Source organism: Octopus bimaculoides, chromosome 24 (assembly GCF_046866305.1).
Source record: "Octopus bimaculoides isolate indiv1 chromosome 24, ASM4686630v1, whole genome shotgun sequence".
NCBI classification, from domain to species: Eukaryota; Metazoa; Mollusca; class Cephalopoda; order Octopoda; family Octopodidae; genus Octopus; species Octopus bimaculoides.
Window position 1 is genome coordinate 16,491,810 of NC_142951.1, and position 22,648 is coordinate 16,514,457.

Below are 22,648 nucleotides of genomic sequence, written 5' to 3' on the forward strand. Positions count from 1 at the left end.
ACACACACACAATGGTTTCTACAGTTTCCAAATAGCAAATTCACTCACAATGCAATGGTCAACCCTGGGCTATTGTAGGAGATACTGGCCCAAGGTGCTGCACAGTGGGACTCTGAACTATTTGGATTGCAAAGTAAGCTTCTTAATGCCTGCATAAAGTTTTACACAACCAAATGCAGACACACACACAATACCCACATACATATATACATAGATATATATACATACATAGATACACACATACATATATATACATTTACACACACACACACAAGTTATAACAGTTTCTGGCTATTAAATTTCTTTCTGACTAAACACAAACAATACCAAAATACACCGAAACATTTGTATTAGATGTCTAAAGTACACTATGAGTAAAAAAAAAAGGAAAAAAAAAAAACAGTAATTGTCACAGAGTAAATTACCCCATACATGCTTTCACCTCGTTAATAATGACTTAAGGAATTCCAAAAACTAACTTTAACAAGTTCACTTTCAACTCAACAAGTTCACACTTGCTCTTTGAAGACAACACCTCCACACACATACATACATATGTATATAAACACACATTAACATCTATGATCATGCAATTCCAAAAGCTAACAACAGTTTCTGATTGTAATTGTAGCTTTCGTTAATAGGTTACACATCAGCCCATTTATATCCACTAGCAGGACACGTGAATATTGCATGAAATTAATAGTAAACCTATTCCTGAAAACTTTATCCCCAAAAGCCTGAAAGTGGAGCCTGTGTTGTGTCTGTATCAAAAGATGGTCACTTATCTGCTATTCATTGTAAAGTGACGGAAATTGGAATACAATGATTACTTAATGCACTTTATATATATATATATATATATATATATATATATATATATATATATATATATTATATACTTTATGCACAATTTTATAGACTTTATATACAACACTCATAAAATAAATATTTACTCTTATTTTCCCATTTTCCCCATAAATAGAAAGAATTACATTTTAAAATTTACATTGTCACAATTTCATATCTAGAAAACAAAAATTTTATAGTAAAAAAATTATCTTATATGTAAAATATAAGGGTCACAATTTCACAGGGGTAAAAATCTAATGCAACATCACTGGTAACTAATAAGCCAAGGCTATGGGTCAGAGCCAATACACCTTTCAATTTGTGTACACCTTTCAATCCAATACTTCTTTGCAGACTATGTTCTTCATGCAAGTTCTCCCTCATCTTTTCCCTTGTTTGTCAGTGTTGATAACTTGAACTCTCTCATCAGATAATTTGAGAATGCAACATATAGCTGACCATGGCCGAATACAAGTTCAGCCAAGAACAGCCCTACTTTATCAAATGTCTGCCCTTGTGATTTATTGATAATCATTGCATCTGATAGGTGAACGGGAAACTGGTTTCTTACTAAAGCGAATGACAAGTTTGGGATGCAAATGTGTTAAGTGATAGATGATATAAAAAACTTAGTTCAATTAAAAAAAAAAATCACTTACCACTATGCATTCACCATTGCTGCTACCATCACCAACATTTCTCTCTCTCTCTCTATCTCTCTCTCTCTCTCTCTCTCTCTCTCTCTCTCTCTCTCTCTCTCTCCTCCTACGCTCTGCCCCCTCTCTCTCCCTCCCATGCTCTCCTCCCCTCCATCTCTTTGCCTTTCTTTAATCTCACCATCAGAACAGCACCCCTCTGCTAAAATTGTATGCCTATCTCTCCTCTAGATCACTGCCTTCAACCAAATTTTTTAACCACATAAATACTATGTTCTCCCCAATACATGTCAAGGATGCTTCTCTCTCTCTCCCTGTTTTTTTTTCTCTCCCTTTCGCCTTTTCTTCTGCTAATCAATCTGAACTGCTTTGTTTAGTTAACTCTCTTTCATTTATTTCATTCATGTACTCTGGGTTTTTGAGGGTATTTTGCTTAGTTTTGTGGGGTTTTTTAAAATATGGTACTTATTCCATCAGTCTCTTTTGCTGAACTGCTAAGTTACAGGGATATAAACAAACCAACACCAGCTGTCAAGTAGTGAGTAAGATACAAATACAAACATGCACATGCATACACACAGGTGTGCATGCACGCGCACACACACACACACACACCAGCTTACACGCACACACACAAGCACTATGTGCATGCAAACATATATACACACACACACAAGCACACACACACATATATATATATATATATATATATATATACACACACACACAAGCATGTGCACACATACACAGACAACTATGCATGCACAGACATGCAAGTGTGCCCACACATACACACATTCTCTGTGTGTGTGTGTGTGTGTGTGTGTGTGTGTGTGTGTGTGTGTGCTTGTGTTTGTCTCCCACCCACCCACTGCTTGACAATCAGTGTTAGTGTGTTTACATATCCATAGCTTAGCAAAAGAAACTGCTAGAATAAGTACCAGGGACAATTCATTCGACTGAAAGTTCTTCAAGGTGGTGCCCCAGCATGGCCGCAGTCTAATGACTGAAACATGTAAACGGTACAAGGTTAATACATACTTCATATTCTCAACAAAATATTGAAGAAATATTTCAAATTGATTCAGTTATAGGAATGGCTGTGTGTTTAAGACGCTTACTCTTTGCTACCTCATGATTTCAGATCAGTCCCACTGCATGGCACCTTAGACAAGTAGACAAGTGTCTTCTGTTATATAGCCCCAGGCCAACCAATGCCTTGTGAGTGAATTTGGTAGACAAAAAACTGTGGACATCTATTATGTGTGTGTGTGTGTGTGTGTATACGTACATTTATATATATGCATGTCCCTATATATTTCTCTGTATGTGTGTGTGTGTGTGAGACTTTGTCTCCACCCCAACACCATCTGACAACTGGTACTGATTTATTATGTCCCTCTAACTTAGAAGTTTGGCAAAAAAGACCAACAGAATAAGTACCAGACTTAAAAAAGCATGAATAATTACTAATGTCGACATTTTTCGGCTAAGTACTTCAAAATGGTGTTCCAGCATGGCCATAGTCCAATGACTGAAACAATTAAAAGATAAAAGAAGACAAATTATTCTTATACCTAGATACAGCAATTCCCAAACAGTGTCAAGCTTGATACAAGACATAGCCAGATATGGATGCTCAGTGGAAATAATATTCTGAAAGAGTGAGAAATTATAGACTAAAATCCTAAATATAGTCTTGTAATTGTGTGTGTGTGTGTGTGTGTGTGTGTGTGCGCGCGTGCATGTGTGCGTGTATGTGCGTGTGTGCAGGTATAGTTGTGTGATTAAGATGTTTGTTTCACAACCATGTAACTCAGGTGGTGTCAGTACCACTATGCAGTTTGTCCAATCAAGTCAATTATCAACTTACTGAATTGGCATGTAGGTAGCTGTGGAGTACACAGCCACTTAAATGCCAATTTAGTAAGTACTCCTTTTACTTCTTTCAATCATTAAACTGTGGCCACATTGGGGAACCACCTTGAAGAATGAAGACCTGTTGAGACAAGTGAAATTGAAATCAAATTTGATGACAGCACCGCATGACTGGCATCCGTGCTAGTGGAGCGCTAAGAGCACCATCTGATCGCTGTCAGGGCTGCGGACTGGCTCCCATGCTGGTGGCACATAAAAAGCACCATTCAAGCATGATCGTTACCAGTGTCACCTCACTGGCACTTGTGCTGGTGGCATGTGAAAGACAACATTTGAGCGAGAGCGTTGCAAGTGCCACTGGACTGGCTTCTGTGCAGGTGGCATGTAAAAAACACCATTTGAGTGTGGCCGTTGCCAGTACTGCCTGACTGGCCCTCGTGCCGGTGGCTCGTAAAAGCACCCACTACACTCTCGGAGTGGTTGGTGTTAGGAAGGGCTCACCAGTCCTCAGTCAAACCGTCCAACCCATGCCAGCATGGAAAGCAGACGTTAAACGATGATGATGATGATGATATTTATTCTTCTGATCTCTTTTGCTGAACTGCTAAGTTACAAGGGGCATTAGCATACCAACACCAGTTATCAAGTGGTGCTAGAGGATGAACACAATGACACACACACACAACCGGCTTCTTTCAGTTTCCATCTACCAAATCCACTCACAAGGCTTTTGTTGGCCCAAAGCTATAGAAGACACTTGTCCAAGATGCCACACAGTGGGACTGAACCCAGAACCATGTGGTTGGGAAGCAAACTTCTTACAACACATCTACACCTGCACTTGTGTATTTTGAATTTTTTTTTTTTTTTTACAAGAACCTGAAGCAGATTCTGCATGCAAAATACGTGTGCAACAAAGCTGAGCTTCTTTGAATTATGGGTGCAATCCTTCTAAAGGGTTTCTGTGTAGTTTCCACCTCCTCAGTTTCATGCACAAGGTATGGATTGATCTAAGAACATGGTAAAAGGCTTTGGCACAAAACACTAGGCAGTAGGATCAAACCCCAACAACAAACTTCTTAACTGCTCAGTCATGTTCTGCCCAACAAACTATGAAAAGTGAAATATCCAATGTTCTCCTTCAGACAGTTCTCCTTCCATTCCTCTTTCCTTCTTCCTCTCTTACCCGCTTTCTTTCTCCTGTCATTTCTTGTCCACACATGAAGCTCCTACGGTCCTATGTTCTTTATCAGCTGCAATCAGTTTGTCTAACTTATAGGATGTAAAATTCTGGTAGCTCATCAATTTTTTCTCTAGTAAACTTTTGTCTGAAAAAAAACTGTCCAAAGTACTGGATTCTCCACTCCCGATAGCAAGTTCACTGTACTCTTTTAATTGATTTCACTAAACAAAACATACACATACACACACAGAGGATGCCAAGAAAACAACTCCAGAAATGGAACAGCTGTCAATCAATTATTAATAAAATTCAATATTAAATGTATAAAGCTATTATAGTTGAAAAAACAATTCTCAATTTTATCTTTGCTGTCCAGAATTACATTTTTATTTTAATCAAAACAACCTTCTGTGGAATTTGCCACTTTAATATCAAACAAGTTTTATTCTTTCATAATCCAGAGAATAAAAAAATTCCAGAATTTAATGGAAAATTAACTCAGGACATTAAAATTAAAATCATACAAACAACACCTATTCCTCTCCCACACTTCCACCACAAACAACAGCAATTCCACCATTTTATGCATTTCATATTAATTTCTATTTTCTTAAATTTCAGACACTGTTCTATATTCAACCTATCATATTCAAAATGATCTTAAATCATTCAGTAATTAATAAGAATACCATTAGAATGACAGGTATCATCATCATCATCATCATCGTTTAACGTCCGCTTTCCATGCTAGCATGGGTTGGACGATTTGACTGAGGACTGGTGAAACCGGATGGCAACACCAGGCTCCAGTCTGATTTGGCAGAGTTTCTACAGCTGGATGCCCTTCCTAACGCCAACCACTCAGAGAGTGTAGTGGGTGCTTTTACGTGTCACCCGCACGAAAACGGCCACGCTCGAAATGGTGTCTTTTATGTGCCACCCGCACAAGCCAGTCCAGGGGCACTGGCAACGATCTCGCTCGAAAATCCTACAGGAGCCAGTCAGGCGGTACTGGCAACGGCCACGCTCAAAATGGTGCATCTCATGTGCCACCCGCACAAGAACCAGTCCAGGGGCACTGGCAACGATCTTACTTGGCTTGCCGGGTCTTCTCACGCACAGCCCATTTCCAAAGGTCTCGGTCCGTAGTCATCGCCTCGGTGAGGCCCAATGTACGAAGGTCTTGCCTCACCACCTCAGCCCAGGTCTTCCTGGGCCTACCTCTTCCACGGGTTCCCTCAACTGTTAGGGTGTGGCACTTTTTCACGCAGCTATCCTCCTCCATTCTCACCACATGTCCATACCAGCGCAATCGTCTCTCTTGCACGCCACAACTGATGCTTCTAATGTTCAGCTTTTCTCTCAAGATACTTACACTCTGACGGGTATTCACATTGACATTACACATCAAACGGAGCATACTGGCTTCATTCCTTGCGAGCTTACGTATGTCCTCAGCAGTTACAGCCCATGTTTCACTGCCATGTAGCATGGTTGTTCGTACGCATGCGTCATACAGTCTGCCTTTTACTCTGAGTGAGAGTCCCTTTGTCGCCAGCAGGGGTAAGAGCTCTCTAAACTTTGCCCAGGCTATTCTTATTCTAGCAGCTACACTTTCAGCGCACCCACCCCCACTACTAACTTGGTCGCCCAGATAGCGGAAGCTATCGACTACCTCTAGTTTTTCACCCTGGAATGAGATAGAAGTTGTTTCCTGTTTGTTTGCAGTCTTTATTGCACCTGAACATCTGCCACAAACAAAAACTAACTTGCTAGTTAACCTGCCTTTGATGTTGCTGCACCTCTTATGTGTCCATAGCTTGCACCGGGTACATCTTATAGAGTTACTACCTACTCCTTTTCTACATACTGAGCAGGGCCATCTACCTGAAGGGGTTTGTGTCTTATCTACCTTCCTACTTATTAGGATTTTGGTTTTAGCTAGGTTGACTCTAAGGCCCTTCAATTCTAGACCTTGCTTCCACACCTGAAACTTCTCCTCTAGTTCTGATAGTGACTCCGCAATTAGGGCAAGGTCATCAGCATAGAGGAGCTCCCAGGGGCAACCTGTCTTGAACTCCTCTGTGATTGCCTGGAGGACTATGGTAAATAATAGGGGGCTGAGGACGGAACCTTGGTGGACCCCTACCTCTACCCGGAATTCATTGCTGTACTCATTTCCAACCCTCACCTTACTGGCAGCATCTCTGTACATGGCTCGCACAGCTCTCACTAACCATTCTTCTATCCCAAGTTTCCTCATTGACCACCAGATAAGGGATCGGGGGACCCTGTCAAAGGCTTTCTCCATGTCAACGAAAGCCAGGTACAGAGGTTTATCCTTAGCTAGGTATTTCTCCTGCAACTGTCTCACTAGAAATAAGGCATCAGTAGTGCTTTTACCTGGCACGAACCCAAACTGCATCTCATCTAAATTGATTCGCTCCCTAATTAGTTGGGCTATGACCCTCTCTGTAACTTTCATAACCTGATCTAACAGCTTGATGCCTCTGTAATTATTTGTATCTAAAGCGTCCCCTTTACCTTTGTAGCAGTTGACTATGATGCTGCTACACCAGTCATAGGGTATGACTCCTTCGTGTATCACCTGGTTCGTAATACGGGTGACTAGGCTATAGCGAACACTGCCAGATATTTTGAGCATCTCTGCAGTGATTCCTGATGGGCCGGGGGCTTTCCCGGTCTTCATACTCTTAATTGCTTTGTAAATGTCAATTGAAAACAAAGAACAAGTGAGGTTTAAAATGTGGGGGAGTCTTCAGGATGAAAAAAATTATTATTTCTCAAACTAGCATAAGGTTAACCCTTTTGATACTAACCTGCTTGTTCTTGCTCCTGGTTCCCTGATATAAACTTTCTGGTTAAAGTGATCTAAATTAAAACTTTCTACCAAAATTTCAACTCAATTTCAATGCAAGTTTATTTATTGTAAAGTTAGATAATTTAATAATTACACATATAACATGAATGTATATGATACATAAAAAAAGGATCCTTTTCAGTCATGAATGACCATGGGATTGCACCTAGAAAATTACAAGTCCAGGCAAGGTTGTTTATGGAAGACGAGCAGTCACCCATGCATACCAGCCTCCTCTCTCCACACCATCAATGTCAAACCATCCAACCCATGCCAGTTTAGATGGATATGTGTGACTCCACTCAGAAAGCTGTTATATCATTTGGTAGTAACCCGGTATGAAGAAATACGTTTATTGTGGTCACACATATATATATACACAAGCTGAATGGGAGTGGTTGATGGACATTTATTCATATATCTACACGCATCTGCGTGGGTTGTATGTTAGCTGTTAACCCTGATGAGGAAAGCTCACAAACAATGATATGTTAGAACCAGTGCAGTGTGTTGGTGCTGTGTAGATGTTGTTGACGACATTGGTGAGAGACATCATGGTAGCGACAAAGATGGAGGCTGCTGTAATGTGGTCAGTGGTTAGACCTTAGAAGGTCTGGTACCAACAGACATTGAGACTAGAAGGAGGTGAGCTTTTATAGCTGATGGTAGGCTCAAATGCTGTTTTGGAGCAGACTGTCTCATGTGACTTATGTGAAGGCTGCGATTGGTTGGGGTGCATATTGGCGTGCAATAGAGTAAGAGACAAACTGTGCCAATACCAACCAATTGGAGTGGTAGACACAACGGGGTCCAAAACAGCACCCAAAGGTTAGCTCTTACCTGCTACATTCGTATGTCAGTTATATAACAGAGAGAGGAAGTTCACCAGAGTTCTCCACACCAGAAACAGAAAACACAGAAGTTAAACATGATGATGATACAGGAATATTAATTTTTTTGTTCTGCTTTTTCTTTACATTGTTTTGTCTTGGTATAAAAGATGGGTTACAGCAAATATTCTGCTCAATACCACAGATTTGCTTGTCAGTTGTTTGATCTTAACCAGTTGAACAGTCTTTTAGTGGTTGACAATATGTGCATCTCTGATCACGAGCAGAAGTATTGGGGGAGCATCATAGCTATGTGTTGAGAGGAATTCTTGGGGTTTGAATAATACACCTCTGGAAACATGGGTGTTTTGTTCAACATCCTTAAACAACCCTCATTCAGGGACCTTTTGAGTGGGATGGGCTACTCAACCCGAAGAAAAATTCTAACTGGGCCCCAACTGCAAGGTCATGCACGGTTTATCTTGATATGAGATCACCATGTCGTGCACATATGGTTGTGATGCATGTGCCTGGTGTACCCGTATCAGACAGGTAGTCATGATGGGTATACTGAGTTTTATATATTTTACCCCAATGTCACTTTGATAGCATGCAATGCTCTCTCACTCAATAATAATAAATAATAATAATAATAATAATAATATGTCAAATGCTTTGGTGTATGGCTTTTTGTCTACCCTGTGCATTTTATTCAGCTAAGGCAAGTCCAGAGCCTCAGAGTGGCATCTAAATCTACCAGAAATAACAGCCATAATCACCTTCAACTCACACTATTGTAAAAAAAAAAAAAAGACATAAGATAATATAGATAAGACATAGATTATATAGATAAGACATTTGTTCCTAAAAGAGACAGGATTGTGACAGCTGGAATGTCTCTGATCAAAGGTCTGCTTAATCAAGGTTGACCTGGGGTTAAACAACAACATTACTCGTCCCACATTAATTATCATACCTAGTTCCAAGTGTACTTTCTACTTAAGTGTTTCAATGTCACTGGGTAAAAAAATGAAAAAAGCAAGAGATCAATTTCCCTATCTTCCCCTGTTTTTTTTTTACATTATTTCTGAAATTCCGAGTAAAATTATATACTATTCACTCTTTAATCAGAAGTAATGGAAATTGCCAACCAGATATTAACACTTTCATGACAACAGTGTTCTAATAAATAACACCTACTTCATACTTCAGAATTAAAAAACAAAAATTTGGTAAGATTTAGTATGTGTGTGTGTGGGGGGGGGGGTGATCATCATCATCATCGTCATTTAACATCTGTTGTCCATGCTGGCATGGGTTGGATGGTATGACCTGGGCTTTGAAGCTGGAAGGCTGCACCAAACTCCAGTCTGATTTGGCAATGTTTTCTACAGCTGGATACCCTTCCTAACATCAACCACTCTGAGAGTGTAATGGGTGCTTTTATGCACCACTGGCATGGATGCCATTTGCATGGCACCAGTATCTGCCATGACTGTGACTTTGCTCAGCTTGATGAATCTTCTCAAGCATAACAATGTCAAAGGTCTCAGTCATTGCCTCTGTGAGGCCCAACACTCAAAAGGAACTCTGCTACTTTGCCTCTGTGAGGCCCAACACTTGACAGGAACTCAGTCACTTACACACAAGGTGCGATAGGTAAATTGTCACCATTTCATACTTTTAATTTAACACATGTGCAGTGTTTGTTTTTGACTTTAATGACTACACAGTAAAGTAGGGTCAGGTGGGCACTGTCTCTGAGAAAAACAGCACCATGACAATTCACTCTGCTAGAAATTTGGAAACAATATGCTGTACTGCTTGACATTCATGCCAGAAGCTCCAATACGAACATGTACTGAGAGTGATAAAAATCAAACATCCAGTCAACATCATGATGTTTGGAGTGATCACTAGCGATGGCAACATTAGGTCTCCATTAATTTTCCCACATAGCCTCATCAAGTGCCTGGAAGAGGTAGTCCTGCTCTGGGTCAAGACAGTGGCTGTTAGAAGACCCTATGTCAAGCAACAGGACTCTGCACCATACCATACAAGCAGGAGAATCCAGTCATGGTTGTCAGACATCAGCCCTAACATCTGGCCACTTAACTCACCAGACTGAAACCCCCTTATTATTATGTGTGGGGCACAGTTGAGCAAGAAACCAATAAAACTCCTTGTAACACCAAAGATGAACTGAAGGCAAGGACTATGGCAGCATTCCAGAAAAGTTGCAGGAAGGCCGTGGTCAAATCCAATGGCAATTTTATTGAATAAATTTACTCTTCAGTATTTCAAGATACTTTTATGTAATTTTGCTAAATACATGTGTCAACAAAATGAAAACAAGACTTACATATAAGTGCCAAGATTTATATGATCAATTGAGCACTTGTAAGAAGTACTCCACCATGGCCACAGTCCAATGAATGAAACCAGTAAAAGAGCATGAACATTAAAATAGATTGAATGGGTATATGTGTGCATGAGGCGAAGAGGAGAGAGAAGAGGATGAGAGAAGGTAATAAGATGGTGTGAGAATGTGATGAGAGAAGAGGATAAGAGAAGTGGAGGAGAAAAGGCGAGAAAAGGGGATAAGAGGAGAGGAGAAGGAGAGAGAAGAGGAGAGAGAAGAAGAGATTCATCAAAGTTCACTTTTTATTTATATTTTTACTTATGTTTGCTTCTTAGACTTCATTCCAGAGTGAAACAAATTTTAAAATCCTCCTAAGCTTAAAGGAAATTACATTTTCATGACATAAAATAATGTAAATAAGACATTCTTAAAAGAGACAGGACGGTGACAGCTGGAGTTCCTCTGATCACAGGACTGTTCAATCAATACTGACCTGGGGTTAAACAGCAACATTACTTGTTATACATTCATCATCATAAAGGTGACAAGCTGGAAGAATTGCTAGCAAGCTGAGAAAAATGCTTAGCAGCATTTCATCATTCTTTATGTTCTGATGGGATCAATGTAATCAACTAACCCTGCCCCTGAAATTGCTGGCTTTGAGCCAAAATTTGAAATCATCATCCCCATCATGAAGGTGGCAGGCTGGCAGAATCATGAGAGCACACTGGACAAAATAATTAGCAGCATTTTGTCCGTCTTTACATTCTGAGTTCAAATACCACCAAGGTAGACTTTACCTTTCGTACTTTAGAGGTCGATAAAATAGGTACCAGTTGATCACCCAGTTGAACCCTGCTCTCAAAATTGCTGGCTTTGTGCCAAAATTTGGCATCATTATCATCATTATAAAGGTGGTAAGCTGACAAAATCATTAGACAAAATGCTTAGCAGCCTGTCATCTGTCTTTGCATTCTGAGTTCAAATTCCGCTAGGTCGACTTTACCTTTCATATTTTAAGGGTTGATAAAATAAGTACCAGTTGAGCACTGGGGTCAATGCGATTGACTTACCCCTACCCCCAAAAAATTGATGGCCTTGTACCAAAATTTGACACCAATATCATCATCATAACAGCAAGCTGGCAGAATCATTACCATGCCAGGAAAAAATGCTTAGCACCACTTCATCTGTCTTTACATTCTGAATTCAAATTCCACTAAGGTCAAATTTACTTTTAGTCCTTTAGGGGTCGATAGAACAAGTACCAGATGATCACTGGATTAATGTAATCAACTTGCCTCCACCACCAAAATTGCTGGCTTTATGCCAAAATTTGAAATCATTACCATCATCCTCATTTAACATCCATGTTCCATGCTGGCATGAGTTGGATAGTTTGAAATGATCCGATGGACAAAAAGAGAAATACGTACACACACCAACATATATGTGCACACTCACATATATAGACATACAAATGCATACACACAGACATACATACAAATGCATACACACACACAAGTATGTATATGTCTGTCTGTCCTCATATTGATGTTTATGCCTTGAAACTTTGACATGGTTTCTATGGCTGGATGTTCTTCTAATAGCAACCACTTCACAGTGTAGACTGAGTGCTTTACCTGTCCAAAACGTTTTCATAAGTTTGTCCTAAATGTGCATGTTTGTTTTCAAGCTTTTAGCTTGCCCTTGTTTCATACATTCTGTATCGTATAAAGCTATCCTTTCATAATTCTCCAAATTACTCTGGTGACTGAAAAATTGGGAATGTGTAACATATATGATGCATGAACACTGGGGAAACATGCCCTATGTATCATATGTGATACACAGAATAGGAAAGGGTTAAATGAATATTTTATGGCACTGGCATGGGTACTTTTAACATGGCACTTCTATGTGGCACCAGTATGCACAGGTGCTTTTTACATGATATCAGCACCAGTGCTATGACATGTCACCAGCATGGGCGTTTTTTACATGTCACTGGCACAGGATGCTTTTTATATGGTTAATAGATTTTAATATTATCTAAACCTTTAGCATTCAAACCGGCTATATCCGGCCAAAATATTCTATTTTATGTTCAATCTATCTAGATCAGGCCTCCCCCACCTACCCTATAATGTCCTTCTAAAACTAAACAATCACATCATCAGAATCTCAAAGCTACAAAATAATGCATGATTAATTTTAAAAAATGTGAATAAATAAGCATTACATTTGACAGAATAATTTGAATGCTAAAGGGTTAAAGCCTTCTCAATGAGAAACAACCTGTGTAATGAGTCTAAAACTAATACTGGGTCATTCACAGCTAATCCACAAAAAGATGATAGAAACTGAATTTATTACTCCCTTTTCACAAACAGTAGTAGATGACTCTTATTTAGTGGTTGCAGAGTTACTGTCATTTAACACATTTTGACTTCAGTATTGATAGAACATAATAGAACTACATATGAATGAAAGAACCAACTTTTCTCTGTACCAATAATATAGATTGTGAAGTTCAGCAAACAAGAATACAGCTAAACTGTGATGATGTAGAGATGAAGATGTTACAATTTGTATCAAAACAACAATATGAAAAAAACTGGGATATAAATAATATAAATAAATAAAGTTTTCCAACCATGCTGGCAATAAACTAATTAATGTAAAAACAAAAATGAGAACTGGAAACAAAAAATAAAAACAAATTCAAAAATTCAGTTGTAACCTGAAGCAGAAATGTCAACCCAATTGAAACAGACAGTTGAAATTTGCTATTATATACACATGTATGAAGTTTGAGGATGGGTTTTTTTTTTAAAAGTGTTTAACTCAATCTAGATGGCATATACACACACACACACACACACATACATACATACATATATATATATATATATATATATATATATATATATATATATATATATATATATATACACACACACACACACATTGTTTTATTCTGTTACTTGTTTCAGTCATTTGACTGCAGCCATGCTGGAGCACCGCTGTTAGTTGAGCAAATTGCCCCTATTCTTTGTAAGCCTAGTTCTTATTCTATCGGTCTCTTTTGCAGAACTGCTAAGTTACAGGGACGTAAATACATCAGCATCGGTTGTCAAGTGATGTTGGGGTGACAAATACAGGCATACAAACATACACACACACACACACACACATATATATATACAATGGGCTTCTTTCAGTTTCTATCTGCCAAATCCACTCACAAGGCTTTGGTCGGTATGAGGCTATAGTAGAAGACACTTGGCCAAGGTGCCAAGCAGTGAAACTGAAGCCGGAACTATGTGGTTGGTAAAGCAAGCTATTAACCACACAGCCATCCCTGTGCCTATAGCCACTCTATGCCTATATATAAAGTAAACAACAGGTTGTATGGTGCGCTGCATTGATAAATAAAAGGTAGGCCAAAAAGAACATAACAAGCAGAATTAAACAAAACACAAGTGGGAAAATAGATGATAACATAACAAAGGGGACAGAAACAAGATACACAGACCATTCGCATCAAATTTCGTCATCAGTTGGTTTCTGGAAATTCAGTATATATATATACACTCACACATACATATATAAATATACATATCTATACACACACACATACACACACATTTATTTGGTTTGCGAGATTCTTGATGTAAATTTGTTTGTTGAAACAAATTTTGTGTCTTGGGAGAGTCATTATGCCAATAACAACAGATGCACAATTTCAGTTCCACTTCCCCGCTTGTTCCAAAGTGTGAGCAGACTTTACAGACCTACAATTATTGATGTAATCACTCTTCCAAGACACAACAAATTAAATTAATATATACGTACATATGTGTGTATATATATATATATATATATATATATATATATATATATGTATATATATATGTATGTATGTATGTATGTATGTATAATCTGCGATTTGAATAGCATCATTATTTACTTGTTCAATTATTCTATTTGTCAAGTTGCCATGAGCAGCAGTGGTTAGGCTTTATAGAATAATGTCTAAATATCTACTCTACCACACTGGCTCAACTTGGCTTGGCTGAGGAGTGCAGTTTTTATACTCACACCCAGGAGTAGTTAAGTCAATTGCATCAACCCCCAATGTTGAACTGGTACTTATTTTATCAACCCCCAAAAGGATGAAAGGTAAAGTCAGACTTAGTAGAAGTTGAACTCAGAACGTAAGGACAGATGAAATACTGCTAAGCATTTTGCCTGGCATGCTTGATGAAGACTGATTTGGGACTTAAAGAGCTACCAGCTTTAGCAATAATGACCTTAAAGTAGAAACTGCTGTATGAAGTATGTTATTAAGTAGCAAGTACGATACCTGATCAATTCTAATTGATTAGGAAGTATATTGCTGTTAAAATCAATTTGTGGTCATTCTCCTTGTAAAGAGATTACTGAACGGTAATTGGTGGTTAGAACTGTTCAGAAATGGTTTTTTTGCTCACATGACTGACGTTGCTCACTCACTCAAAATGATTTCTTCATGTTACAGGAAATGAATAATTAATTTTTTTTTTGGGGGGGGGGGGGTTAATTCAAAAGGTGATACTGAAGTATCACCTTCTGAAAAGTAAAGTCATGCAAGGAATAAAATAGACATTATTGACAGGAATGCAAATGCAACCAGATACAAAGATTCACATTTTATGGCAATGTGAAACGACCAGAAATAAATTCTATAAGTAATCAAAAGGAATAATCAGGTATCAAATTGTATCACCATCATCATTTAATGTCTGTCTTCCATGCTGACAGTTTGATGTGATCCAACAAGTCAGAGAACTGTGTCAAGTTCTGATACCTAATTTGGAATAATTTCTATGACTGGATGTCCTTCCTAATATCAACCACTTTGTAGAATATACTGAGTGCTTTTTGCATGACATCAGCACCAGTAACTTGGTATAGGGGGTTCCTATAAGGTTGTTATCCACCCCTGATTGGAACTCTCCCGTATGACATGTACGCATGCTCAGTGACTTGCTTTAACTTCCGCAGACGACTCATCCAAAGAAATCAAGCAAAGTGTTCCCAGCATTTCGTCAATTTTAATGGACTATTTGCATTCAAATAATAAATACATTGAAATTGTTGTTAATGTTCTGAATGAATGTGGGAATTTCGAGTAAGCCTAGCTATGATATGTTTCTTTATATATATATGTATATATATATTAATAAGGGTAGAAATTGATATTAATCAATTAGAACCAGTGGTCTAGCATATTAAAAAAATCCGAAGATTAAAATTATATATATATATGTGTGTGTGTGTGTGTGTGTGTGTGTTTGTTTGATTAAATAATAAATTTACAGCATTGAATCTAATATTCCTCTAATTATTAGACTTTATAGTCTGAATGTCCTACCTCTTCTACACCTCATCATACTCATGGCCAAATCAGTGAATGGTTTCTGAAAGCAGATTGGGATCAGGCAATACTTCTGCTTATTCCCGTCTGAAGTATCGTCCGATACTTCAGACTTATCATCTGATGAATTTACTTTGTTGACATTCTTCATCGACAGAATTTTTATACCTTTCAACCTTTCAATCAAGTCCGCCTTTCTTCCAGTAACATACTGTCCATATAATCTTAAATATTTCTTTAACTCAGGCACAGTAAGTACTTCGATAGCTGAATCATCAAGCTGCTTTATATCCATGATAAGACGTAAAACAATAACAATAGCGTAGATAGTCTGCGGAAGTTTGTCTACATGGAGCGCCGCCTAGCCAAGGGAGATAACCTACTTATAGGAAAGCCCTATAGTGACATGGGCCCTTGATGCAGAGTACATGCAAAGACTAAAAAGAAATGAAACTAGTAGGCTCTGTTGGATGGATATCAGTGTGCCTTTATGACATCCCATCACCACCATCTTTGCACATCCACTAGAGCATACTGACTTCATTCCATTCTAGTCTCTGCATTCAAGGCCTATGTTGGAATATTTTCTTTGCAGATAGGATCAGACTCATGTCAAAGAATAATGACCTACTTATAGAACCATCCTGGGAAAATAGTCTGTAGTTCTTATGTTCTACGTGGAAACCTCACAGCAAGAAACCCACTCTCCCGACATTCCAGAGACCATCATCTACATCCTCTCGCAGTTTCTGTCATGTGATGTTAACAATGTCTACCAAGGGAGGTAACTCCCTATCTCTAAAAGCACATAGAACATCTCAGAATATTACGTTTCACTACAATATAGCATTGTTGTTTGCACACATGCATCATATCACACACACACACACACACACACACACACACACACACACACACACACAAAAGGAATGCTTACAACCAAACTTATTTCCAATCATTAGGAAAAGAGAGTTCTTTTATGAGTAATTGTCATGGTTTTCTCTTGGGTTTCCAACAAGAAGCATTTAGAATTTATTTCAAATTTCATCCTTTCACAAACTACTGAGGTTTTGCTGAGCTTTTCTGTGGCACTGAGCAGACCAAAGAGAAAACTTACATTTAGCCATTACATTTATATAATTTGGTTGACAGAAACTGTGCAGAAACCTGTCATATATGTGTATGCCTGTGAGTGCAATTGTGTGTGGCGACCACCATCAGTTTGTTTATGTCCCTGTAACTTAAAAGTTTGGCAAAAGGTGACTAATACAATAAGTACCTGACGTAAAAAAATTATTAAGGTTGATTTCTTTGGCTAAACATTTCAAGGCAGTGTCCAAGTATGGCCACAGTCCAGTGACCAAAACAAATAAAATATGTAAAGGAATTACCTGTGGAAGCCCATAGCTTAGTGGTTAGGACATTTAGCTCATGGCTGTAAGGTCGTGGTTTTGATTCCTGGACCAGATAATGCCTTGTGTTCTTGAGAAAAGCACTTTGCTTCATGTTACTCCAGTCCACTTGGCTAGCAAACAGAGTAATCCTGTGATGGACTGGCATCTTGTCCAGGGAGGAACATATACACCAGAGAAACTAGGACACTGACCTTATGCTCCTTACAGAATGATGTGGACTAACTGATTACCTGACAAGCTAAAGAAAGTTAAAATCATTGGAGCAGTCATTTTTATTATACCTCCAAAATTACGTAATGCTAAATAATGATACCACTGGAACTGATGGATTGGGAGTTTCAGTCACAACTAAGTAAATAACCACATGGTATGCAAATAGTAATCAAATACACACTGATTGATATGCTGTAGCATAACAATCAAAGAAACAATAAATATACTGGTTTCAAATTTTGGCACAAGGCCAGCAATTTTAGGGAGGGAATAAGTCAATTACATCAACCCCAGTGTTCAACTGGTACTTATTTTATCAACCCTAAAAGGATGAAAGATAAAGTCAACCATGGCAGAATTTAGACTCAGAACATATGTAAAAATGGACAAAATGCCGCTAAGCATTTTTTCCGGCATGCTAATTATTCTGCCAGTTTGCTGCCTTCAAACAAGAGATGCAAAAGGATGCTGTAAAGTTCCTGGCTTTTGGTAAAAGAAAATACAGGAAAATCAGAATTATGATTTTATTCAACATATTCTCCTCTCAGATTCACACACTTATTGCAGCAGTCCGTCAGTTTTTCTTAGCCCTTAAAAGAACTCAGAAGGTTGGGCCTCTAACTAGGCCTTTTACAATACCCTAAAAACTAAAAACATATTAATATGTTAGCAGTCAGTCAGACAGGAGTAGATAAGCTTTGATGCGTAATTAACAGTCAATTAGGATCAACAAACTACAGTGTAGGGGGTCAAATCCAACACATCAACTGTACTGAATATGTAATATCACATAAAATCTTTGTTTTCCTTATTAATCTTTGAAGTGGACTGGAACAATGTAAAATGAAGTATTTTGCTCAAGAACACAACACACCACCAGGTGTGGGAAATGAAACCACAATCTTGTGATTGTGAAAGCAACACAGGTAGATATTCAGGAAAATGACAGTAGTTAATTAGACACTGATAGATAATCTAAGATGTTAGTAGTTAATTAGACACAAGTAGGTGTACTATGTCAGCAGCCAGATACTGTTAGGAATGCTATGATAGTAATTAATTCTTTCTAATTTTGGAACAAGGCCTGAACCTTTGAGGAGAGGGAGAAGTCAATTACATCAACCCCAGCACTTGATGAGTACTTTTTTATCAACACCAGTACTCGACTGTTACTTATTTTATCAACCCCCAAAAGATGAAAGGTAATGTTGACCTTAGCAAAATTTGAACTCAGAACATATAGAGCCAGAAGATATGCAGCTAAACATTTTGTCTGGTGCTCCAATGAATCTGCCAGCTTGTACACACATACAGCTATTCTATATATTAGTAGTTAACTAGGCACTGGTAGATATGCTAGTAAATTAAACACTAGTAGATACAGAAAAAAAAAAATAATATCCACTAAACTCACCAATACACTCCAACCACTCTTCCAAAGATGTTATATATCTTAACCGTTTGCCCATTCAAAGCATTTTCATAAGTTTATCTTAAGCGTCCATGCTTGTTTTCAGACTTTTACTTAGCCCTTGTTAGCCTGAGTAATATAAATCTTTCCTTTCATAAGACCCAAGTTACTCTGGTGGTTGAAAACAAAATTTAGAATGTCTGTCATGTATGATGCATGAAAAGCAGGTAAATATGTCCTGAGTGTCACAGGCAAAAGGTTGTTAACTAAATTTTTCTACCATTATGATAATAACCTCTGATCCTTGGAACTGATTAGTTTCATGCCACCTCCATCCATGACCACCTGATTCACTAATCTCTCATCACCCTCAGCCCTTAAACTACCACTATTTATAATCCCCTCTCTCTAGAACATCTTCCATTTGGAAGGTCTTCCATGTCCATGTTATTCTTGCAGTTGCAGAAACAGTTTTATTGATTTTAATGGCCTTGAAGGGTCTGTTAAGATTATGGACACAACACATTATATAGGAAACTTAACACAACATATCACAGTGCACTCCAAAGCAGCAAAGTACAAAAATAGGACATAAAAATTTAACTTACCAATGATTCATTTTCATTCTTCAGAAGCATGGTTTTCCTTTCAAGTTTGAGAACCTGAGACTGAAGTTCCCCTACCTTCTTCTGTAGGGGTTTCTCCTTCTCTTCAAAAAGCCTTTTGTTCTAAATAATAAAAAAAAAAGACAAAAAAAAAAGCAATTAAATTAAAGTTTAAAATTATTATTTTAGAGAAGATGAACAAAGCTGGACATTCAGATAGTAACAAAGGAAAAGATCTTTCTTTTAAGGTTTATTAGATTGGTACAATTTTATATTTGCTGAGATGAGGATTTTATATTATGTCTGCTGTCCTCCTCATCTTGGTTGTTGCTTTCATAACATTTTGGCTGCTGTATGCTCCAGCCTCCTTCAAACACCTGAACAAGGTTGGAGCATACAACAGCCAAAACATATTGAAAGCATCAATCAAGATGAGGAGGACTCTAGTCCGACTAATATAAACAGTAGACATTTTATGAGAAAGAGACCTCGATATTATGCAAATAGAGGAATTTATCTGTAAAAATATGTGACACTTATTCAGTAGCCATGATAAAACTCCGAGTTTCGGATGCCAGGGTGGGAGCCCACGCCAACATCTTTTCAGTTATCCGGCCAATTGAAAATTCCTGAGAAAAATGACCGTTAAAAACAATGGGAAATTACTGTGTAGTGACAAGGTCAAAACGCGTCTAAAACTGCGTATATTATTGCATGCACGCATATATCCATATACACACACACATATCTCTATATACGCATGCATCCACGTGCACACACACAAGCGCACACATATAAAGTTCCCTGTACGTGTCTATAGGCGTATAGGAAAAAACAGGGTGGAGGGGAGAAAACAGAAAAATATGTGTAGAAAAAATACAAAAACATTAACCCTATAATTATATAAAAAACAAAAATAATTAAAAATATTAAAAAATATAAAATCCAAGTAAAAAAGGTGAAAAACTTATACATAGACACAATATAGAAACCTATCAGTACAGTCCCATCAGCAGGTCCTATCAGTAAAAATATTAAAACATAGGCCAGATAACTGAAGAGATATTGGCAGGGGCTCCCACCCTGGCATCTGAAACTCAGAATTTTATCATGGCTACTGAATAAGTGTCACATATTTTTACAGCTTTTCTACAGAGTCCCATAAATTATTGTTCAAAATATTTTGGTACATCTCTACATTCATTCTACCACCTATCACATGTAAATTGCCAGTGCCATTTGCAGAGAACACCCCTACACAATGCTGTTGCCACCTCCAAACTTTACAGTAGGAATTATGTTTTTCGGCGAATGGGTGGTACCATCTTTCCTCCAAACATGGCTACGCGAATTTCGTCCAAACAATTCAATTTCCAACTTGTCTGTCCAAAGAACATTTTCCCAGAATGTATCAGATTCATCTTTATGTTCATAAACAAATTTTAAACAGGCATCTCTATGCCTTTTAGTCAACAGTGGAGTTTTTCTAGGAGAGCATGACTTCAGTTCATTCTTATGAAGTTCATTGCTGATTGTTCATAGTGTAACACTAGTCCCTGAAGCTAACAAATCTTCTTGCAACTCCTTTTTGGTGATCATTGCGTTTTTTTCGATACTTCACTTCATTTTTCTTAAAGATCTAGGGGAAATCTTGCGTAGTGCACCATATCTTATTCTGTTTTCAACAGTTCCCGATTTTTTATATCTTTGAATAAATGAAGACATGGTAGAAAATGGAATACAAAGGGTCTCTGATATTTTCCTGTAACTTTTACCTGCTTTCCACTGTTCAATAATTAAGTTTTTCACTGAATTTGTGAGTTCTTTACTTTTCGCCATTATTATGACACTACTTTATGTTGTCGCAGTGCTGAGTGAAGAAGCTAGCATTTTGACACTTAAAAATGACCACTGATAAGATTATTGAAACAAGCGAGAAAGTTCTAGTAAAAAATAATATATTTTAACAGTATTTTGTGGCATAGAAACTCATAAATTTATTTTGTACTAATACTTTTTTCACCCCTAAATATTTATAATTGTATATAAATTCATTAGTTACTATAATTTAGTAGTTTCTTTTGCATATTCTTAGTTTATGTATGTGTATGCAAATATAGTATTGGTATACCCCATTTATGTTCATTAGAAATTAAATTAAGAATTTTGACATGTACGAATATTTATTTCCCCCCACTGTATATATATACATGTTACTATATATATATACACATACACACGTTATTATATATATATATATATATATATATATATATATATATATATATATGCACACACGTTACTATATATATATATATATATATACATTATCATCATCATCATCATCATCGTTTAACGTCCACTTTCCATGCTAGCATGGGTTGGACGATTTGACTGAGGACTGGTGCAACCGGATGGCTACACCAGGCTCCAATCTAATTTGGCAGAGTTTCTACAGCTGGATGCCCTTCCTAACGCCAACCACTCAGAGAGTGTAGTGGGTGCTTTTACGTGTCACCCGCACGAAAACGGCCACGCTCGAAATGGTGTCTTTTATGTGCCACCCGCACAAGAGCCAGTCCAGGGGCACTGGCAACGATCTCACTTGCCGGGTCTTCTCACGCACAGCACATTTCCAAAGGTCTCAGTCAGTAGTCATTGTCTCGGTGAGGCCCAATGTTCGAAGGTCTTGCCTCACCACCTCAGCCCAGGTCTTCCTGGGCCTACCTCTTCCACGGGTTCCCTCAACTGTTAGGGAGTGGCACTTTTTCACGCAGCTATCCTCATTCATTCTCACCACATGTCCAAACCAGCGCAATCGTCTCTCTTGCACACCACTACTGACGCTTCTTATGTTCAGCTTTTCTCTCAAAATACTTACACTCTGACGGGTATGCACATTTACATTACACATCCAGCGGAGCATACTGGCTTCATTCC

At 38.0% G+C, this 22,648-nt stretch overlaps 1 protein-coding gene across 1 annotated transcript in view; it reads right to left on the reverse strand.

The window, feature by feature from the left end:
- The window catches only part of LOC106877382 (uncharacterized), a 900,394-nt gene that overhangs the window by 698,841 nt on the left and 178,905 nt on the right, over positions 1-22,648 (reverse strand). Inside the window, exon 3 of the mRNA XM_089341355.1 lies at positions 19,712-19,831. Within this exon, the coding sequence (XP_089197481.1) occupies positions 19,712-19,831 (120 nt within the window). The remainder of the gene's footprint in view (positions 1-19,711; positions 19,832-22,648) is intronic.